At 46.2% G+C, this 20,769-nt stretch overlaps 1 protein-coding gene across 1 annotated transcript in view; it reads right to left on the reverse strand.

The window, feature by feature from the left end:
- The window catches only part of LOC119390000 (mucin-19), a 94,142-nt gene that overhangs the window by 33,772 nt on the left and 39,601 nt on the right, over positions 1–20,769 (reverse strand). The window contains exons 2-3 of the mRNA XM_049414617.1: positions 18,837–18,921; positions 5,589–5,639 (exon numbers count right to left, since the gene is read on the reverse strand). Coding sequence (XP_049270574.1) covers positions 5,589–5,639; positions 18,837–18,921 — 136 coding nt within the window. The remainder of the gene's footprint in view (positions 1–5,588; positions 5,640–18,836; positions 18,922–20,769) is intronic.

The following is a 20,769-nucleotide window of genomic DNA, read 5'->3' on the forward strand; positions in this document are numbered from 1 at the left end:
GCCTGCTCACAAACGCAATAATTTTCCTGCTTTATATTTTTGTCCTATCACTTTGAAGTATACGATTTGCAGTCCCACCCACACTTCAAGGCTGCTCGTTTCTTTTTTTTTTTCTGTATGATTTTTTTTTCTTGAATACTCGTTACCCATGCTTGCAGCCTTCAACAAAACCCGTACGACGTGGTCGCTTCGCAAGCGTATACGTAAAAAATTCAGATGATGAAAAAAAAAATAAAACTTTCGCCAGATAGTCCTCGCTTTATATACGACTTAAGTCAACTTCGGTAGGGGTTAGGTTGGTTTAGCTTTACGTTATAGCTGCCGTTTTCTTTTTATAAGACGACTAGCGGCGGATGTGGCACAAAGGTATAGGAACGATGCACGAATCCAGTCTTTTAGAAATTCCGGCGTGCGATAAAATGTCGTCGGTTATACGCAGCTGCGCTATTCGTGAGAAAATGATCCGACTCCGAAATACACAATCTCTCGGAAGCCGTGCCCGCGTTAGGAATATATTTTTCTTGCTCTTGCAAGTACACCGAACGACACGATTACCATCAATTGTTCCGTGTTAGTGAGAACAGTAGCTCGGCGATACGAATAAAACTCGGTCATATTCAATAAAAAATATATTTATATATACATATTTTGCTTGGAGCCTGCTTCTACTCAGGCGCACGGAAATTCTGCTTAACCCGGCTTGCTCATACTCGGATTCACCAGAATTGTATTCAGCCGGGCTCAGTCGGACTAAGACTCACGAAAAGCCTGCTCAGCTGGGTCCACTCGGTCTCAAGATCACCAAAATTTTACTAAGCCTGGATTACTCGGGCTAACGGCAATTGGTTTCTGTGAGTCGACTCGTGATTGAGTTTGCCAACCTATGGTGAGAATTGAGAGTGTAAAGAAAAATCTCGCCATGTTAAGTGTTCTCGGTACGAAGGGGCAAGCGTGTCGGATTAACGAAAGCGCCGCTACTAATTAAAGAACGACGCGTTCAAGTTGAAGGCAAATGAATTGTCGAGCACGTGTCCTTCCGTGGGCGATTGTATAATGCGTTCTGTAAATAATGTTACAAGTATTAACAGCACAAATTCGCTTTGAAGAGAACAGTGATTACACGCGAATGACCATATCAGCCAGCATAAGGAAGTTGCATGCGTCGTTATATGCGGGCGAGGTGTACCTATAATATAATAATAATAATATCTGGGGTTTAACGTCCCCAAACCACGATATCATAATCAGGAACGCCGTAGTGCAGGGCTCCGGAAATTTCGACCACCTGGGGTTCTTTAACGTGCACCTAAATCTAAGAACACGGGCTTCAAGCATTTTCGCCTCCATCGAAAACACAGCCGCCGCGGGAGCTGTGCCTCGATCAGCTCTGGAGCCTTTAACATTATTTACTAAATGTTACATCGTGGGTGTACTAACACTCAGAATGTATTTATTTATGTATTTACGAAGAGGTAGCTCTTCCTTGTTTTGTACACGTTCAAATACCACTGCGTCGTCCGAACTCCGTCACGTTCGTCATGTTCGTTTTCGAGGCAATCCTATAATAGCGGGCGTAACGACACTGCGAGCCAATCGGCGACGACTTACAGACGTAGAAATTAACGGTACGGCAAGGTGCGACCGCGTCGAGGATATGCCGCCCCAGTAAACGTAGAGACAGACATGACTGAACATAAAGTGTGCTGAATCGTACCAGTAGCCTACGTTCACTCGCGAACCGGTTTTATGTAAAAAAAAAAATCGCCGCGTCATTGCGCGCTATAAGATACCACAACTTGAGGGGTTCGCCATCATACAGCGTCACAACAGCGTCGTAGCCACCACGCTAGTCTTACGGTCTTATTCTTTATGGTACGCAATAAACGCAATTCCAAGGCACTACGCTTACCGAGCCAGATGCTATCATTTGTGCGCGCGAACTGAAGGTGGCACTGTGAGAGGCGCGGGAGCCCCCCAAAAAACGGGAGCCGAGCCATATCTCCCCGCACGCGTGCCACTAAGGCCTTAAATGTAATAAAACAAACCGAAGGAGAAGGCGAAAGAACCTTGAAACAGTGGCTCCTCTTTAGCTTTCCTTATTGCAAACGTTTTCACGCCGTCTCCTTTTCTGCGCTTCTATTCGGTATTTTTTTTTCTTCTTCATTCCATCTCATGCTGGCGCCCACGAGAGGAATGCGCCCGCCTTGCCGTTTTGGAATTCCGTGTTTCCCGCGTCGTATAAGGTGCGATAAAGACACGACGAGGCATGCTGGCTGCCGTCTTTAATTTTTATTTTTTCTTTGCTCGCCGAATTTTTGTTTCATTTTTCAGTGCTTCACAAAAAAGAAAAAAGGAAACACTAAAAAGCTTGATAAGAAACTTAAACGGGCCTCTGTGTTCTTGAAATTTCTTTATACGTCTCGTTAGGATGAAATTTCAGCGGGAATTTAAACACTTATGTTTTCGCAGTGCTCTCCAGCTGATGACCCGAATGTATACGAGTGGAATACTGAAACGGTATTTTTTACCACGATACTGCTATTGGGTCTCTCATAGACTTCGCCATATTTCATTGCCACGGCCAGATAATCGAGTTCGCAGGTGTTATGATACTCTTCTGCGACAAAACCGACCCTCATGGCGAGCGACAAATGCAATTTTTTTAAATGAAATGGTAGAGCAAATAATCAATTTGAGGCATGATCGTACTACGTGCAAGTACACTTTACTGGGAAAGGGAAACAGGGAGGAGTGTGAGAAATGACAATTACTGCGGCCACGATGATACTTGCGATGGTTGAAATTTCATGAGAATCACTCAGTTAGTATACGCGAGAGGTCTGTGACGAAGCACGTCAGGCGGACCCGTTGTAGAACTGGGGTTCGAAAAGCCACGGCGCTCATTAACAAACGAAGTAAGCCGAGTTTGTGCTGAAAACTGCACTTAGTCGCACCAACAACCGAATACAAGTTTTGCCCGCAGTGGTTCGTGGGTCGTTGCGACGGGAGAGGATAAACCTAATGTGCACAACATTGTCGACAAGCTAGTCCCTTACTTGTTTCCAATCAATCAATCAATCAATCAATCAATCAATCAATCAATCAATCAATCAATCAATCAATCAATCAATCAATCAATCAATCTTGCGGCAGCTAGTAATCAATCAGTTAATTAAATAATCAATTTCAATTGTGCAATTTTGCAGCGGTTAGTGAAAACAAACGTCGTATATAGCTTGTTCACAGTCATCCTTGTTTATTTTCGCGCCTTCAGATCACAAATGGAAGGAACGCTTTAGTGGCCTAGTTTTGAAAATATAGGTTATTTATGGTTGGCCCATTCCTTCGACGACTTCACTTAATGGCTGTGTTTGTTTCTTTGTGTGAATTGTCTTTGCAGTAGGGAGGTCACTACTGCATAGGCAGGCTTAACTGACTGTGTCGAATGTTTCAGGGGTTCTGTTTTTTGTTTTCCCCTCAGCTTACATTCATTCTGCCACCCGGAGCATAGCGCTGATTCATTACACATTTCACTTTAGCCGTTCTCTTCTTTTTCCCAGATCTATACCTTACCACTACCTAATGGAAAACAACGCGAATGGTTCTTCTCGCCTCAGCACTCACCATTCCCGCGTGAAGATAACGAAAAAATAAAAAAAGAACGGCATATCGCTAGAGTGGATAGACACATCAGTGGTGCACGCGCGTGCGCCTATTCGTGACTGGCACTCGTCAGCCGTGTCCGGAAAGAAGTCATTGCGGCCTCTTCGGAGGCAGCTCCTCCTATTTTCCTTTTCTATCCCCACCGTCTGTACCTACGTTTCCCCACTCTTCCCGATTTCGCGCTCTTCGATCTGTCGAGCACACTCCTGCCCGAAGCAGCAACGACGTTGCTACAGCTGTTGTTGTAGGCACACCCAGCGGCGAGGTGGAAATAAGAACACGATAAGAAGGACGTCTCGCTTCCCTCTCCCGCCCTCTTCACCCTCGACCGGTAATAAGGCTTGACGAACTCCATTTCCTTACGGTCCACGCCCTTAACGAGCCACGTGGGAAAAGCGGCGCGTGTAACGATTTGGCGACCACCTTCGCCCTTAAGTGATGTCATCACCCTTTGTTATGTGCTCTGTCTATAAAACTTTGATAATGTGGACAGTATTCAGTCATTTTGCTTGGCCCGTCCCGGAGTTTTTCTTCGTTTCCCTGTTCTTACGATTGGAGGCGACATCTTTCTGCAATTCCTTGACGAAGACTCGGTGTGTAAGCACAAAGCTACAAGAAGGAACGGCGACACAATGTTTTTGATAAAGCGGCGCTATGTGTGCTGCCGAAACTTCATTCTCGGGGTTGGGGTGATGAGTGTTCGTTCCTTGAAGCCACCATAAAAAGGAACTGTCCCGAAATCTTTGACACATTTCAGAATGTATTTGCGTTATTCAATGTGCTGCTTTTTTTTCGTTATCTTCTTCGCGGAAGATATTTCGACTCGTAAAACAGCAGAGTTCGTTTTTTTCTTTTCGCAGGAAATGTGTGTGCGTGTGTAATATTGTACTTCTTATAACGCATGTTCTCTGTCATTTGTCTTTAATATATCCAAGTTGTTTTGCCTATTGCAGGTATTGACGAACAGGGGAGCTCTCTCGAAATTGAACAAATTCTGGAGTATGGCCTTGGCGGTTGAAGCACCAGCTCCTATCATGCTCCTATCCACTACGATACAGTGAGTCATTTCTTTCAAATTGCTTATACAGAAGCTACTGTTCATTTGTCCTTTAGCCACTTTGTATTGCACACATACATTTATAAGAAATCGTTGTTCTGGTCTCCTCGTCATATATTTAGTTCAATTGCCCCCCTCCCTTTCATTTCACTTGCTTTGTTCTAATTGTTGATTATCATCACTGTTAGCGCGTAATATCGTGGCACATTTGCTGGCATTACAATTTTATTTTTAAGAGCAAGCTTTCCTGGTTGTGATAAAAAGAGATGAAAGTGTTTTGCTTCTACTTCTGAGCACTCACGTCTTAAAACACGAGCGCATAGGTCTACGCACTTCACGTCAACACGGTAGGGTCAAGTTGCATCGTTACCGAAAAAAAAGCGGACGTTTAAGAAGAAGCAAGGAAACCGCAACCGTCTATCTCGTCGCAAGCGGTAGAAGGGAAAAAAAATAAAATAAAAAGGACGATGGAAGGCCGCGATCACGTGTAAGGTGCAAATTCGTAGCGGCATCTCCGCTTCAAGTGCTTTCAACAAGCGAACGCAGCTGACAACATTGAAGAGAAAGGGAGAGGGGGGGGGGGTGTTAAAGTGCAATGCCAACATCGTCTCAAGTTTCGAGATTGTAACTAACGTTGACAAGATGGCGCTACCGTTTTCAGAAAAAGCCTTAAGTGCACATCCGCGTTTTTTTCGTCCTCTTCCTTCTGGAATTTATTTTGTTTTTGTCTGGATATTATTATTTCTGGGTTCTGACATGTATAATTTGTAAGCACAGTGTGCCTTTTTATTTATTTTTTTTGGTGAAACATTCTCGGCATGTCGGCCGCATAGTGATGTACAAAAGAAAAGACAGCAAGTCCACTCACCAGTGTCGTTGGCGATGTAAAAAGCAGCTCTCTTCTTGATATTCAGAGCTCCTGCAGATGAAAAAAAAAAAAGCGAAAAAAAACTTGAGTAAGGCAGCCTGCTTAGACACAGTAAACGTATTTATTGCTTGTTATTTTGCCTCATATTCGAAGTGTTTTCACGATGCTGTTGTACAATTGACTACAGAGCCTGTGTGGTGTTCTTATTAGCTTTATGCTGCCTTAAATAAAACGCCTGTTGAGATGCAACTGAGCATCGTTGTTGATTGCCATAAGCTTATAGACCAATCACAGTAGCCAACGGCAGCGATCTCCTGTCTGATTTACAACCTTCTTTTTTCTTTTGCCTGTGTCTGTGTTCACAACACAGTCATCTTTGCGTTGCCTTATTGTAATGAGCAGATGTCTCAACGCTTTCACTAAATTGGGTAATCTAACTCATCTAAACGGCTGATCTTATTGCCTGTTTTAGTTTATGTGCTCATTACAACAACTATTTTTGCGGTGAAGCAGGCGACAGAGGCGCACACAGCTGTACAATCAATCAATCAATCAATCAATCAATCAATCAATCAATCAATCAATCAATCAATCAATCAATCAATCAATCAAGATGATAGACAGTTACAAAAAAAAAGAACAAGCACCATTACCACACACTATATGTGGGAATACATATTTATCTGAATGAATAGGAAAAAGTAAGCTAATAATAAACATTATATAAAAAATAAGGCAAAATAAGCGTCAAAGTCTAATCTAAACTGAATCTAAGCTTATTATCTTGCATAGCACTGGCAGTTTCACTTAATAAGATACATTTGCTTGTAGATTGCCCGCGAATATGATTAATCTAATATCAGTGTGCTTAATATGTGACTCAGTGAATGCTAATCCCCATAGCTACCAGGCTTTATGTAAGACTTCCTCCCGAGCGCACAACAGTTTTCTAACTGCGTGCCTGCAGGCGACACTTGAATAGCTAAGGAGTGTATCAGCGTCGTCGGAGTAACGGAAACAATGTACACATTAATAAAACTGAGCGGGATACAGCTTCCTTGAGCCATGCTTACATTAGATCTCATTATTCAAACAGTGCACGTCTATGCGGCTACGGGAAGTCAACATATTGTTTATTTGTGCGGGACACAAACGAGCTTTTGTGCACACGAATTACGCGTATACACTACCACCTGCTGCAGAAGTTCTGGATATATTTCCTTTGCACAACTACTACCATTGCACTCACTCAATCTCTAATTCACCCTCAGCGATTATAAAAGATGCAGCGCAAAATGCACGTAGCACGCAAGGGCGTCAGCTATTCGCGAACAAACCTGCAATCCCATTCATGTTACATCCTGTGCAGACTGCATTATCTCGCAGAGCCTACTCGTTTATTTGGAGGAATGGTCTTTATCACCTGAAAGGTTAGGACTGGTCGAGTTAGGTATAGGGATCTATCAACATTATTATGTGATGCAGCTGGAATCAGCACCTCGCGGCCTCGGCGTAATCCTCTGCCCCACGAAGTTTCATAGTATAGTACACTAGAGGGAAATATGGTGTCTATGGGAGTTGTAACGCATGACGCTTCAGCCAGTATGGGAATGATAGGTAGTACACGGATTTGCCTGAACTTCGTTCTTTAGGCTCCGTGCGACTCCGTATGGCCCGCAGCCGCTTTGTCGCGAGGCGAATTTCAGCAGAAAAGTTCAGCATTCCCACTTCACCACCTTTGTCTGTCTAGGATGACTAATTCAAATTAGCTCGCGAGGTTCAAAACCAGCCATTTCTTTTTATCTGAAACAAAAACCAAAAGACAACAATAAACAAAGCCACACGTGCGTTTTAAGCCGCAAGCACGAAGACTAGGCAAATCCACGTACTACCCATTATTCCCACGGTGGCTGAACGATCTCAGCTCCATAGTTCCCTAGGAAAGTCTATGCTCTCTACCCACTATACGTCAGCAACTCCGACGGTAGTCTGAAGTTACCTGTCTGAAACCCGAGCAGTATATACACCGTAATATCCTTATAAGTCTAAATGATATATAGTACAACGTCGCTCGGCCTTCTCAAGTACTACTGCAAGATACGTCTGGAAGAGACACTTTGTTTTGTTTTTTTCTTTTTTTCCGGCCCTCCTTCAATATTCGCCTGTCAGTTGCACTTACCACGCATTCGCCGCAATGCATGAAGGGACAAACGCGAATCCATCATATATATACATCCCGACCCACTACCGGGATTACTACATATTTAACTCATCAATCGCTTTACCGATCGGAGCGCTTCCTGTCTGGGATAATTCAATTGCCCAGGGCCGCAGTTCGTCTTATTTGCGTTTTCTTTTTCTTTCTGCGTGCGTTTATACTCGCACGCCAAATCCGCCTTCGCTGAAGGGCGGAAATATGGAGCATCACGCGGTACCGATGGATAGGAGCAGTAGAGAGAGGACGCACGCTGTGAGTGCGTCATCAAAAATTGAGCCGCCGCACGTGGGACCAACGTGAGGCCGTGGATCAGTTACGTGCAGATGATTTGTGCACACGGGCCGTTGAGAGAAGAGAGAGATGATTGAAATGAGTGATAGGAAGGTGCGCATGTTAGCCCATACATTACGGCTTAGTACGGTACGTTTGATGATAAGGGATGTGATGAAAGTTATACAAACCCAAAACGGATCACACATCTGCTCATGCACATCTAAAGGCCACTGTACCAGCCTTGAGATAAGCAGAATAAGTTCATTATTTCATGTTAGCCTGGCGTGCTGCATGAAGCAGCACGGCATGTATACAGGTGCGTGATCAGGCGCCGAGCAAACATTTTCAGCGTTCATCAAAGAATGTTTCTCTCTCTTCCAGCTGACGAATTCAGGAAATAAAAGGAACAAATCGTGCTTCAACAGTTTTATTTTGTTTCAAATCGCTCTTTCGTATATAGGAAATATGCCCATGCATGATCTGGCACTCGCAAGAGAAGACAAAACACTCCAGTTCTTCGTTACGTGTCGTTGATGAGTTGACGCAGTTAATGGTGATTGCATCATGCTCTACAGCTTTTTGCGGCGGCTATATGCATTGTAGTCGTGGAAACCAATTTCAAAGGCGATACTTTCGCCGCACTTTGCTCAGCATCACTGGCGGCGTTATTTGGGCTCTACGTACTGCCTCTTGTTATTAAGGTGCTCGAGTGCTGACCCGCAGGTCGCGGGATCGAATCCCGGCCACGGCGGCCACATTTCCGATGGAGGCTATAATGCTTGAGGCCGGTGTACTTAGATTTGGGTGCACGTTAAAGAACCCCCGGTGGCCGAAATTTCCGGAGCCCTCCAGTACGGCGTCTCTCATAATCATATGGTGATTTTGGAACGTTGAACCTCAACAATTATTATTTCTATTATAATTATTACCTCTTGTTATATGAGGACGGAGTGAATACTGCTGTCGAATTACTATAGGCTCTGAAATGTCATTCAATGCATGCTTTCTTTGTTGATAACACTCCGCGGAAGCTACAGCTATAATATAACGTCATCAACGTCTGGTAGCAGCAACGAAGTTGTACTGCTCCGACCTCAGCTACGGGTTGTTGTTGTTTATTTTTAATTGCACACATAAGCGCTGCGCGCCTTACAAAAGCGAACTGTGAGAACCTGAAACATCTAAACCGGTTGCGAAGAATGTAGATCGACTCATGTACGAATTATCGCGTTGAGTAATTTTACTATACGAGCCAGTACGAGGGCGCACCGTGTATGCCGTCGACGTACGCTGCACGCAAACCGTTGGCGCTAAAGAAGCAACGCATCAGCATCGCCGCGGGTTTCGTCGGGACGCGCTCGGTCGTCTTCAACGTCGTCTCGTCCCGACCGATGCTATAACAAGTCGCGGGCCTCCTCCCAAGCCATAGGGAAAGGAGGGAAGAGGTCGGAGGCTCATTACCGGAACCGCCGCGCACGACCGCTAATGAGATCTAAGAGGAACGTATACGCCGTGATGGGCAAAGAGTATATGGTATATACCATAACGTGCGCTTCTCGTGGGGGGTCTGCGCTCTTCCCCAGTCCCGAAAACTCTCTGGCGTGCACTTGGAATCGGGTGGGCGGTGGGTTTTAGGGGGGGGCGGGCGGCCCCGGGGTAATCACGTGCCGCTCGCAATTAGGAACCAGAGCGTCGCGCTAGATGCCAGGCCGCGCCTTTAGAAGAGGAGGGGGGGGGGGAGAGGACGAAGCAGACTTGCCTTCGCGGATCGCGATGCGCCCGGCATTGCACGCGCCGCCTTCTGTCGCCAGTAGTTAGGGATATGGGCCGGAACTGAGCGGATCCTCCCGGTGCTCTGACACTTATCACGATGAAGAAGAAGAAGGGATGTGCGCGACCGACCGACCGACCGATCCTTCCTTCCTTTTCTTCCTTTCCTTACACGGAAGGAAGGGTGCGGCGTCACCGCGGCTGTCTGCTTAGCGCAGCGTCTGCCGAGACGACACCGATGCTGCTACCGATATTATACGTCTCCTCGTCGTCAACTGTGTTATATTTTTTTGCCCCTCCTTAATGCCTCGGTGGTCGTATGAAAGAAAGCCGCTTAGCGAGAACGCTAGCTAAGCATCCTCGTCGCACGCCTCATTGACGAGGTAAATTAGCCGCGAGGAAGACGGACGACGCGTCGGCGTTGAGGCGTGCCCGCGGTGGGGAAGCAAACGATAAGGCGTTATCGTAATACGCGCGGCATCCGTGGGGCACGCAGATCGGCGACGATGGGCGATGTAGAAGGCGAATTGATAACTCTCATACGTGGTAGAGTGTGTGTGCTTATCTTTTGAATTATCTTCGCCTTATTGGAGCATTTAACGAGAGTCACTAGAAAGAACTATGCGAAACACATGAGGCGCCGCTGACCACCGTGGCTAGCGCTTGTAGCTAACTGCAAATGCTAAGCAATCGCTCCACTCGCTTTGATGGAAAAGGCTAACTCTGCAGTGACCAGTGATCACTAAAAGGCGCAGGTTACTCAAAAAGTTATTGGGCTGCCATTCTCTCTACATACTTTATGTCGTAACCGATTGTAAGGGGTATATATTTTTTGGGGGGCGTCAACGTTGGTATATTGGGAACATGTTGTGGGAGCATACATTGTACTTGATTCGTTTACTTTGTGTTACTCTCTGTAGGTTTTCTTTTATTCTTCAGTATTATCGGTTATTCGCCCATTGACACATCTCATCAGTTAATCATGTGGAATAGAGTAGTACAAGTCCCCAACGCCTACGCTTAACTTAGGGCAATGTACCGGTCTCGTTCTCTAACGTGCGCTTATATACTTAAGAACACAGGCCTCCAACATTTCGCCTCCATGGAAATGCAGCTGCTTCGGTGGGGATTCGATGCAGCGGCCTTCGATACGGTATAGTCAAGCACCATAACCACTAGACCACTGCTATATGGGTGCTAGGCAGGATGTTAAACAGGTGTTTGTTTTAACGAACAAGATCCGTTCTCCGCGGCTACATTCCACGAATGTATGCGTGTTGCTTGTGACGGCTCGCAAACAGCCTACACGCGCAATGCTAGCGCACGAGCCGGATTAGTAAGGGGTATCCGTCTAACGTCCCTGATACCAGTCACTGACCCACGCGCAGCACCTCCACATACTGATGTGCGTCGCGACTAGCTGCTACGAAAATTGGGCCAGGAAAACAGATGCACCCTCGCGAGTTCGCTCTTAAACCCGTGAGAACGCATCTGATTGAAAAAAAAAGTGCGCACCGTGCAGACATTCATCGCAAAGAAAGAAAGAAAGAAAATCGCAGGCCGCATGCTCGGTCTGCTCACACAAGGACGCATCGCATTTAACGATCCCGTTTACTTGCCGTGCAGCATTGGGAGAAGCTCGGTACACGTGGCATGGCTTGCTCAAGAGTACGTCTTACAGTGCAAGCGAGGAGACAGGCGTAGCGCGCGACGCCTAAGAATGAGGCTATACGGACCCGCAGCTATCTCCTCACGATACAATAAATCCCGCACACGTACGCTACATACCACGCGCCGAGGGGGACGGCGTATATGGCCCGTTCTATAATTAGAAAAGAGAACCGGTGCGGCGATCGGTCTCCTCGACGCGGCGCTGGCGCCAATCTAACGGAGCGCTCTCGGCAAATCTGGGAGTCATCGAGGTTGACCTACGGTGCTGTGAGAACTGTCCATAGGGTGTGTAGGACGACAACGAAGCGACAGAACTTAAAAAGAAATACAGCAAAGTCTCGCTGAGAACGTAATAAGTGGACAAAAAATAAACTTAAAAGAAAAGAGTAATAAAGACGAAAGGGGTGAGTGAAAGGAGGCGAGTGAGATCACCCTTACCCTGTGAAAAAAAAAAAGCCACTTGACAATTTTCTTTTTTTTTTTTGTACGTCCTGACTTTCTACGTGTATGACTTTCTTTGAAGAGACACGTGAACTCTCTTTGGAGATCATTATATACTCTCGTCGGAGAGTCGTGGGAACCCAAATGAGAGCTAATGTTTCTCTTTAAAGAGAGTCATAACTTACGTGGCAGGTAAAGGACTCACCCAAAAGTGCGACACATACTAACGCATACTTTTTTTTTCTCAGAGTGTATGGGGGCGCCACGACTCTTCAGAAATGTGAGCGCGCGCTATAGCACGGTCGAGATCACCTTGATTAAAAGTGCTGGAATAGCCAACGGTCCAGACAGGCTTGTTAGTGCGTGCTAGGGATGAATGCGGAGGGAGGGGGGCTTGGTTTAACCAAGGAGCGAACGGGTAGAGGGAAAAGGGGGAATAGGCAACTCGATGCTGGCGTACCGTTCGTCTAAACTGCAAAGCACGATCCGCTTTCGTTTTAAAGAAAAAAAAAAGAAAAAACTGGCCACGCGGGCCTTGAGAGAGATCGTGCGATTTCGCTCCAGTCTATAGGAAGCGCCAAGCTGCGCCCGCACATCGACATGTCCCGTGCTTTTTCGCTCCAGTTTCTTCTTCTTCTTCTTCTTTCCTCCTCTCCCTTTGTCGTTCACTTTTGCTATTCGCCATCGGCGCGACCCGATAAATGCTGGATTCGCGGCGAGGCAGACTTCCTTGAAGCCTGCTTCAAGGTCGCCGCGTCGTCTTTACTCTTCGCACTGCTTTGCAGGGAGCAAACTAAAACGAGAGAGAGAGAGAGAGAGAGAGAGAGAGAATGTCTCGATGAATACGGCTTGCTCAACTACGATCAAAGAACTAAGATTGAAAGCGAGCTGGATGCGAAACATTCCAAAGTGCGACATACCTCTCGATTGCTAGAGTCTGCGGGGTTTCGTCTAGGAGTCTTCGTTTACAAGTGGCCCCGACTGGGTGGTGTGCTGGTATTCTCTATCTCTCTCTCTATTTCGGGCATGCGCGATACGCGATCGGGTACGCAGCAACCCAGACACCACGTAACCTGCGTTTATATATGTGTATACCAGTAGCCTTGTCGCTTTTATCAGCTCGAAGACGGGTGTGCCTCCTGAAGGTTGTCGAACTTTCGACAGCACGTTGGCACAATCTGCTAGCGGTTTCGCGGAGAAGAGTCGGGGGGAGGTGATGGCGCGCCAGGAAACATCCGCACGACCTCCAACTCCGACCACTGCTTGGCACTCTTTCTCTGCGTTGTTTTCAGGAACTGCAGCCTCCAATCGCACGTCTCTACACATGACAGCCTCCTCTATGTAAGAGCTATCAGTTGAGTCGCATTGCGCGCTTTTTCTTTAAGAGAATGTCTTCATGCGCCTCTCAAACCGATTTCGATGTCTGGGCATGACGTATATACACGACACGACCCCGACGACAATTTCTGTTTGAATTCAACTTCTCGCAAGTAAAGTAGCCAGCTGCCATATTTATTTGCATACTACAAGCACTGGCTAAAGTTGGCGAGGTCTCTGACCAATTTAAGAAATCGGTTGGTTATTGATCGTTGGCCTATGTTGGCCATCCGCTGTCATAGCAGCAACAAGGCATCTTATTTCAAACCGAATAATTGCGTTGCCTTTATCAGTTTCTTTAAAACCCTTCGCCACTTCTGTACCTCTCTTCAATTCCTCCGGTCGAGTGTGTCACTCTCGGTGGATTTCAAGCGAGCGATGCATCGGGCTAGTTGGTGGCTGTTCATGGCTACTTCTACTGGGGCTCGTGATACCCAGCGCAAGTAGTAGCCATTGGTGGACTCCGTTACGCGAACGGGTAGTACCAAGCGCAAGAAGTAGCCGTCGGTGGACTCTCTTATTCGATGGTATCAGATAAAGATCGCCAGACCGATTCTAAAGAAACACATGGTGGCCGCCTGGAACCGGAGAAAGCAAAGCCCGATTTTTTTATTTATTTATTTTTTATAACCGTTTGCCCCGTTTCCGGTGAATACTATTCGGCCTCTCCAATCGAGACCATTCGTCGTGCGTAAATAAAAGCGCGCGCCCACGTATAAGACACTCCGGCGAAATGGACTCCGAGTGACTCCCAAAGTGCCCCCGTCCTTCTTCAAAGCTTTCCTGTTTTTTTTTTTCTGAGTGTTATTATTGTTATACTGTTGCACGTCGCTGTAGTTGATGTTGCGTCTTTCCGTGTCTTTCGGGAGTACTATTGTGGACTCGCACTTCTACTAGAAAAAAATCTAAAGGTATGAAATAACGAATATGAAAGAAAATCAGTATACGGGCGAAGAGACCGCCCCCCCCCCCCCCTTCCATTCTTGACTGTCGTCAAACCCTGGCCACTATAGCCGTTATTACACGCGGGGTTTCGGGAAAGCCCCGTCGCGGGCAGGCCGTAAATCTTTCCTTTCATAGGAGCCCGGCTTAAGAACTGCGACAGTCTCAGCGTTGAAAAGCAAACCGTATACTTTGGCTGTCCCGCTAGATCCGTGCAGCGCTTGCAAAGGCTGTTGAGCTGCAGCACCAGCCTATGATAGGCCCAATACGAAGACACTGTTATCCGCGAGTATAATTAGGTTTCGTGAGACAACATACCAGTAACCATCTTAAATTGGCTATGGGGTTCAAGTTGTTTTAACTACGCAACGCGTTCTCACGAGCAAAACTCGTTACACAAAATCAGGCGCCTGATTGGATTCTCATGATTACTGAACTGGATACGGAAAGTAGAAGAGTAGGTCTGAAAATTAATATGCATAAAACTAAAGTAATGTGGAACAATCTTGGCAGAGAACATCGCTTTGCGATAGGTGGCGAGACACTGGAAGTTGTAAAGGAGTACGTCTACTTAGGACAGGTAGTAACCGCGGAGCCGAACCATGAGAGTGAAATAACTAGAAGAATAAGGATGGGTTGGGGCTCATTCGGCAAGCATTATCAAATCATGAATGGTAATCTACCACTATCCCTCAAGAGGAAGGTATATAACAGCTGCATCTTACCGGTACTTACCTACGGAGCAGAAACCTGGAGACTTACAAAGAGGGTTCAACTTAAATTGAGGACGACGCAGCGAGCGATGGAAAGGAAAATGATAGGTGTAACCTTAAGAGACAGGAAGAGAGCAGAGTGGGTCAGGGAACAAACGGGGGTTAAGGACATCATAGTTGAAATCAAGAAGAAGAAATGGATATGGGCCGGGCACGTAGCACGTCGGCAGGATAACCGGTGGTCATTAAGGGTAACTGACTGGATTCCAAGAGATGGCAAACGCGTGAGGGGGAGACAGAAAATTAGGTGGGTAGATGAGATTAAGAAGTTTGCAGGTATTACGTGGCAGCAGAAAGCACAGGACCGGGTTGATTGGCGGAACATGGGAGAGGCCTTTGCCCTGCAGTGGGCGTAGACAGGCTGATGATGATGATGATGATGATGATGATGATGATGATGATGATGATGATGATGATGATGATGATGATGATTGGATTCGGCAGCTTCCGCCACGCTGCACCGTATTACAGCGCTCCTTTTCCTATAAAAGCGAAAGACCGGCCCGTACGGAGCTCGGCTAATGGACTCTCATTGATCATTACGTTATATATCTTGACTGAAAACGATGTCGCTACACGAGGTAGCTGGATTATCTTCGCGCACTTTCCGTGCATGTCGTCGTAGCGTATACGGGGTGAAGTTGAATTTAATCGGACGTGTCGTCTGGGGCGTGGGTGGGGAAATAGCGCCGCGCTTATCGCGCGTTTCCGTAGTTCAGTGTATACGTACTCATCTGGCTGCAAACAGGCATAACTTCCGTTCGGACACTGTATAGCCTTGAAAGCCTTTAGCGTCGAACCTTGAGAGTCTGAAGTTCCATGCAAATTCTTCAGCCGACACTTTGTCGTTGGCAGTAGGTTTAACACGGTGGTGTACCTTCTTTCTCCTTCCGTTTTGCTTCACAAGTATACACTTAAGTTTAAGAGAGCGAGATTCTATAGTTGGTTTACTTAAGTGCTCGCTAAATGCAGGATTAGCGTGGCAATCTAAGCGGGCAATCGCTTCACCAATTGCGCAATACTGGTGCGCAGATGTGCTGGGTGCAACAACAACAATAACAAAACCTTTTAAGGTGCGGAATATATGTAATTATCCACTGACGCGCCCTCACCAGGCTCAGCGACATTTATACAAGCGTACGTGTTCACGTTGCGTTGCGCGGAGGTGCCACGAACTCTGCACTCTAAGAAAAAAAAAAAAGAGTACGTGTGACTCCTTTTGGAGAGTACTGACTTGCCACGTATACGATTCTCTTTACAGAGACACGTTAACTCTCTTGCGGGTCACGTGACTCTCCGAAGAGAGCACAGTGATCTGCAAAGAGAGTTGACGTGTAGTTAAAAGAGAGTCATATACGTGGCAAGTCAGGAATCTCCTAAAGGAGTCAAATGACTTTTTCTTTTTTCTTAGAGTGTAAGCTACCCATTGTTTCAATAAGAAGGCAACATTTAAACGTGTACTCCGCTTTGGGTAATTAAATGAATAAGCCGAACCAACCATATACAACGACAAAAGCCGTTGTCCAGATAGAGCGGCATCGTAGTAAACAGAGAGGCAGGCTTCCACGAAACAACCAGCCAAGAACAGACGAACGCAGGAAGCGATGAAAGGGACAGGAAAGCGGCTAGATTACCAACTGGGAGCAATATTTCCTGGATGCAATGCACCAACTAGCCCAACAACGAGTTTATACTAGAGAGGCAGGCCTTGCGCGTTTGCATGCTTGGGACAATTGAAAAGCCGACCGTCATTCAGCACATTAACTGTCTTGCTCTTACTATAGTTTAGCATTTTTACTAACATCCGTCAGTCGAAAGCGTCACGACAGATGGGCTGCTCGAGAAAATCTACGTAATAAGAGAGAAAGAGAGAAAAAAAAGGAATTTGAGGGTGGGTGTAGGATAGAGAGGAGTGTTTGGAGGGAAGAAATAGCAGTTTACAAGCATCACGAGCAAAACGCCCTCACCATTTCGAGCGTTGCTGATGATTAATGAACGCGAATCATCTATCTGTACATCGCTGGGGTTTAGTGCTCTGTTTCGGGTAATCATCGAAATGCATCGTAAGCTTTCTAATTTTTTTTTGTTTCTGGAATGGTATCCATGCGCTGCGAATGGTAATCAGACACCAGCCTAGACGCTGCAAGCCCTTCTTCCCTTCTGCCCTCCTACCACCCTCAAAGAAAGAGCGAAAACTAATCAAAAGAGAGGCGAAATACGTGGACGGCGATGCGAAAGAACACAACAAGAACCAGAACACTGCGCTTCTCACTGGGACCGGCCTTGCATTATTATGTTAACGCGAGCAGAAATGCCATGGCCGCCGCCTTGTGGTGGAGAAATGGACGCGAGCGCCTCATGTTTTCCTTCGTGCGAAGCTCGCTCGCCGGACGAGATTACACGGTGCAATGCACGCATAAATTCCGCATTTTTTAAGAATGGAACGAATCTTTTTTCTTTTTTTACGCAACCGAGCATAAATCAGTCAGGTTTTTAATTTCAGCGGCGCATCTTTTGCTGCCTGCCCGTTTTGTTTTGCACTGGGAACGCGCAGCGCCAGCGCCAGCAGACATGTTTAATGGTGAAGTGCGGGCCCTCGGAAAGCGCTTGTTTGGAGTCTGCCGATCCTCTTTGAAATATCGACGATCGCGAGCATGAGCATACGCGCGTGATAATTTGTAAGGCAAGGAGCTCGCTTGAAAACGATAGTGGTATGGCACGTGGCGAAAACAGCGCCCAATAGCTAAGTGATCATAGGAGTTGAGGTTGTTGAAGCTTTCCGTTCAAGTATGTGACTCCCGGGCTTGCTCAATGTGCAGCAAGAAAACCCGTCGCTTCTTGTAGCCTAAACTGAATTATATTCTATATAAGTGGTGCTCTGCGGCTCTGTAAGTAAGTGAAGCTGATTGACCAGACGCTCCTTTCTTTCATTGCCCGTTCGTGCTCGATCGCTTCCTTACTAAACCGCATGTAGAGTCTCATTCAACAATCTCACTCACTCACTCACTCACTCACTCACTCACTCACTCACTCACTCACTCACTCACTCACTCACTCACTCACTCACTCACTCACTCACTCACTCACTCACTCACTCACTCACTCACTCACTCACTCACTCACTCACTCACTCACTCACTCACTCACATCATCATCCGTGTACGCTCTCTCTCTCTGCCCCCCCCCCCCTTGTTCCATCAGTATCTGATTCCCACTTTCACTCAGGTAATACAGTAAACAATCCTCCGTGATACCTATGTAAGTACACGTAATCATTAAGCCTACCTCTGTCCACTCTCTCGCCACACTTACACACCACCTTTCCGTCTTTCTTTTGCCTACAAACGTATCCTTCGCTCGTTTCCACTGTTCAGCTCACCCTCGCTACACTTAGCGCCAAGAACATACATACATACATACATACATACATACATACATACATACATACATACATACATACATACATACATACATACATACATACATACATACATACATACATACATACATACATACATACATACATACATACATGCATGCATACATACATACACACTACGTACGTACGTACATGCATACATACATACATACATACATGCATGCATACATACATACATACATACATACATACATACATACATACATACATACATACATACATACATACATACATACATACATACATACATACATACATACATACATACATACATACATACATACATAGAAAACAGTGTAAAGGACGGTCAAAAGAGACCGAGTCCTTCGAGCAACGACACTCACTGCTCTCGGCCAATGGGATCAGACAGGCGGCCACCGCTGTGGCCAAAACGAGCGCCACGGGCAACGCCAGTCTCCGGGGAATCGCCTGCGAAGGGAGGAAGAAGAGAAACACGATTGTCAGCAACCGCGTGTCGCGCATTTGCCGAAATGATAAGAAAGAAAAACGAAAACAAGAAACGTCAATTTGCCGACACGTTCCCCCAATGCTATGCACTGTCAGACATTATGCAGCGACAGATAAAGAAGACGAAGAATAAGTCACCGAAATAGTTATATACAGAAGAATGAGGGGGACGGTACAAATATGAGTATTGGAGCCAGGTGAGAAGGTTGTTATGGAAGACAGCTGTAACGCCATGAAAAAAAAGGAGGAGGAGGAGGAGGAGAGAGGGAGAGAGGCGAGATGTCGTCGTACAAATGACGTTCCCCATTTCGCGGGGGCAACCCGAGATGGCGACGGTACGGGGAGGCAGCCGGCGAAACTGTTAGCGGAGCCGCCGTCAAAGCCAAGCAGGCAAATGCGTTCCCATGTACATCTAAAGGGCTGCCTGGCGCATTTCTACGCGGTGTTTCTTCGTTCCAGCTTTGTTTAGATAAAACGAAAAAAAAAAAGAAACGTAACAATTGATGCCCAGGCGTACAACAATTTGGAGCCCCACCCCTATTGCGTTTCCCCGTTCCTATCTCTCTCTCGCTCTGCCGTTCGCTCGTTTTAACGCGGAATTCGGCACGGTTCACCCGAAACAATTTTCGAAGCGTCCTGGCTTACGTCTTACGTACTTACGTGCGCACGCACGCATAGAGTCTTATCTTTCGTCAGTGCATACCTGCCTGCGCGTTTAAAAAAGGCTGCGTATTTTGCCAGTTTTGTAGGGCGATGTTTGACTTTCGCTTCGCCGACCTAAATGAATCATTTGTGTGAAGGAATCGGAGAAGCATAAAAAATAGAACAAAAAACATGAAGAGGAGGATCTGTCGCGAATTGTACTGCGCTTCTTTACGTTCTTACGTTTCTTCATCCGTACGAATGTACGTGCGTTAGATGTACAGTTTCGTTTCATAAGTTTATGCATTAATTTATCTTCTCGTGCCAACTGGGAGTGCCGAAATTACTTTGCCTTCCGAGGGGGGGGGGGTACCCAGGAATTCCCTCGCATCGGTAAAACAAACTCGTTGTTCTATATAGCTCCGGGTGCAGCCTCGTGCACGATTTATTTATTTATTATTTTCTTTAAGTTCGCAGTTCGCCCGCCCCCGGAGCTCAAGGCGCTTTATCCAATTTATATTCCAGCTCGACGACGCGGAAAGAAGTTTAAAAAAAACAAGCACAGCTTTGAATTGCTCCGGCAAGCAACGTTACTCTTCCAAGACTCGAAAAGTATTAACTTAAAGAATATTTAAGAGACGAATAGGAGGTTGGAAAAAAACTACCGCGAGGCTTATTTCGAAGACCCGATGGGAAGTAACGACACCCCGTTGCGCCATCTATACGGTATATATAGCCGAAGATATATAGCTTGTATATATCTAACTTCGTCTGTAATTTGGCCCGCGCGTTGCGCGATTGTCGACAGTAATCGAGAATAAACGCGAGAAAAATGTGTATGCAAATTTGAGGAGCAAATAGAGTACGCGGGTGACGAAATAAGACGGAATCGGCGTTCGAAAATCGGATCGCTGCCTCTAAAAGCATGAACCTTTTTGTCGTTGTTTTCCATACTTGCGCGGAGTAGTTGACTGATTAATTGCGCCTTACGTCTCGAAGCAAAGCTGGAGATGTATTGCAGGTTTGAGGAGTAATTCCACTAAGGCTGGCGGCGCCGGGGATAGTTGAAATATAGCGTTTATGGGGAACAGTGCTGCATATAATTAGAAGCGCATTCTCGTTCGTATTCCCTTTGGCTTTTTTTTTTTTTGTTCTGCGTCTTGCAAA

Source organism: Rhipicephalus sanguineus, chromosome 4 (assembly GCF_013339695.2).
Source record: "Rhipicephalus sanguineus isolate Rsan-2018 chromosome 4, BIME_Rsan_1.4, whole genome shotgun sequence".
Classification (NCBI taxonomy): domain Eukaryota; kingdom Metazoa; phylum Arthropoda; class Arachnida; order Ixodida; family Ixodidae; genus Rhipicephalus; species Rhipicephalus sanguineus.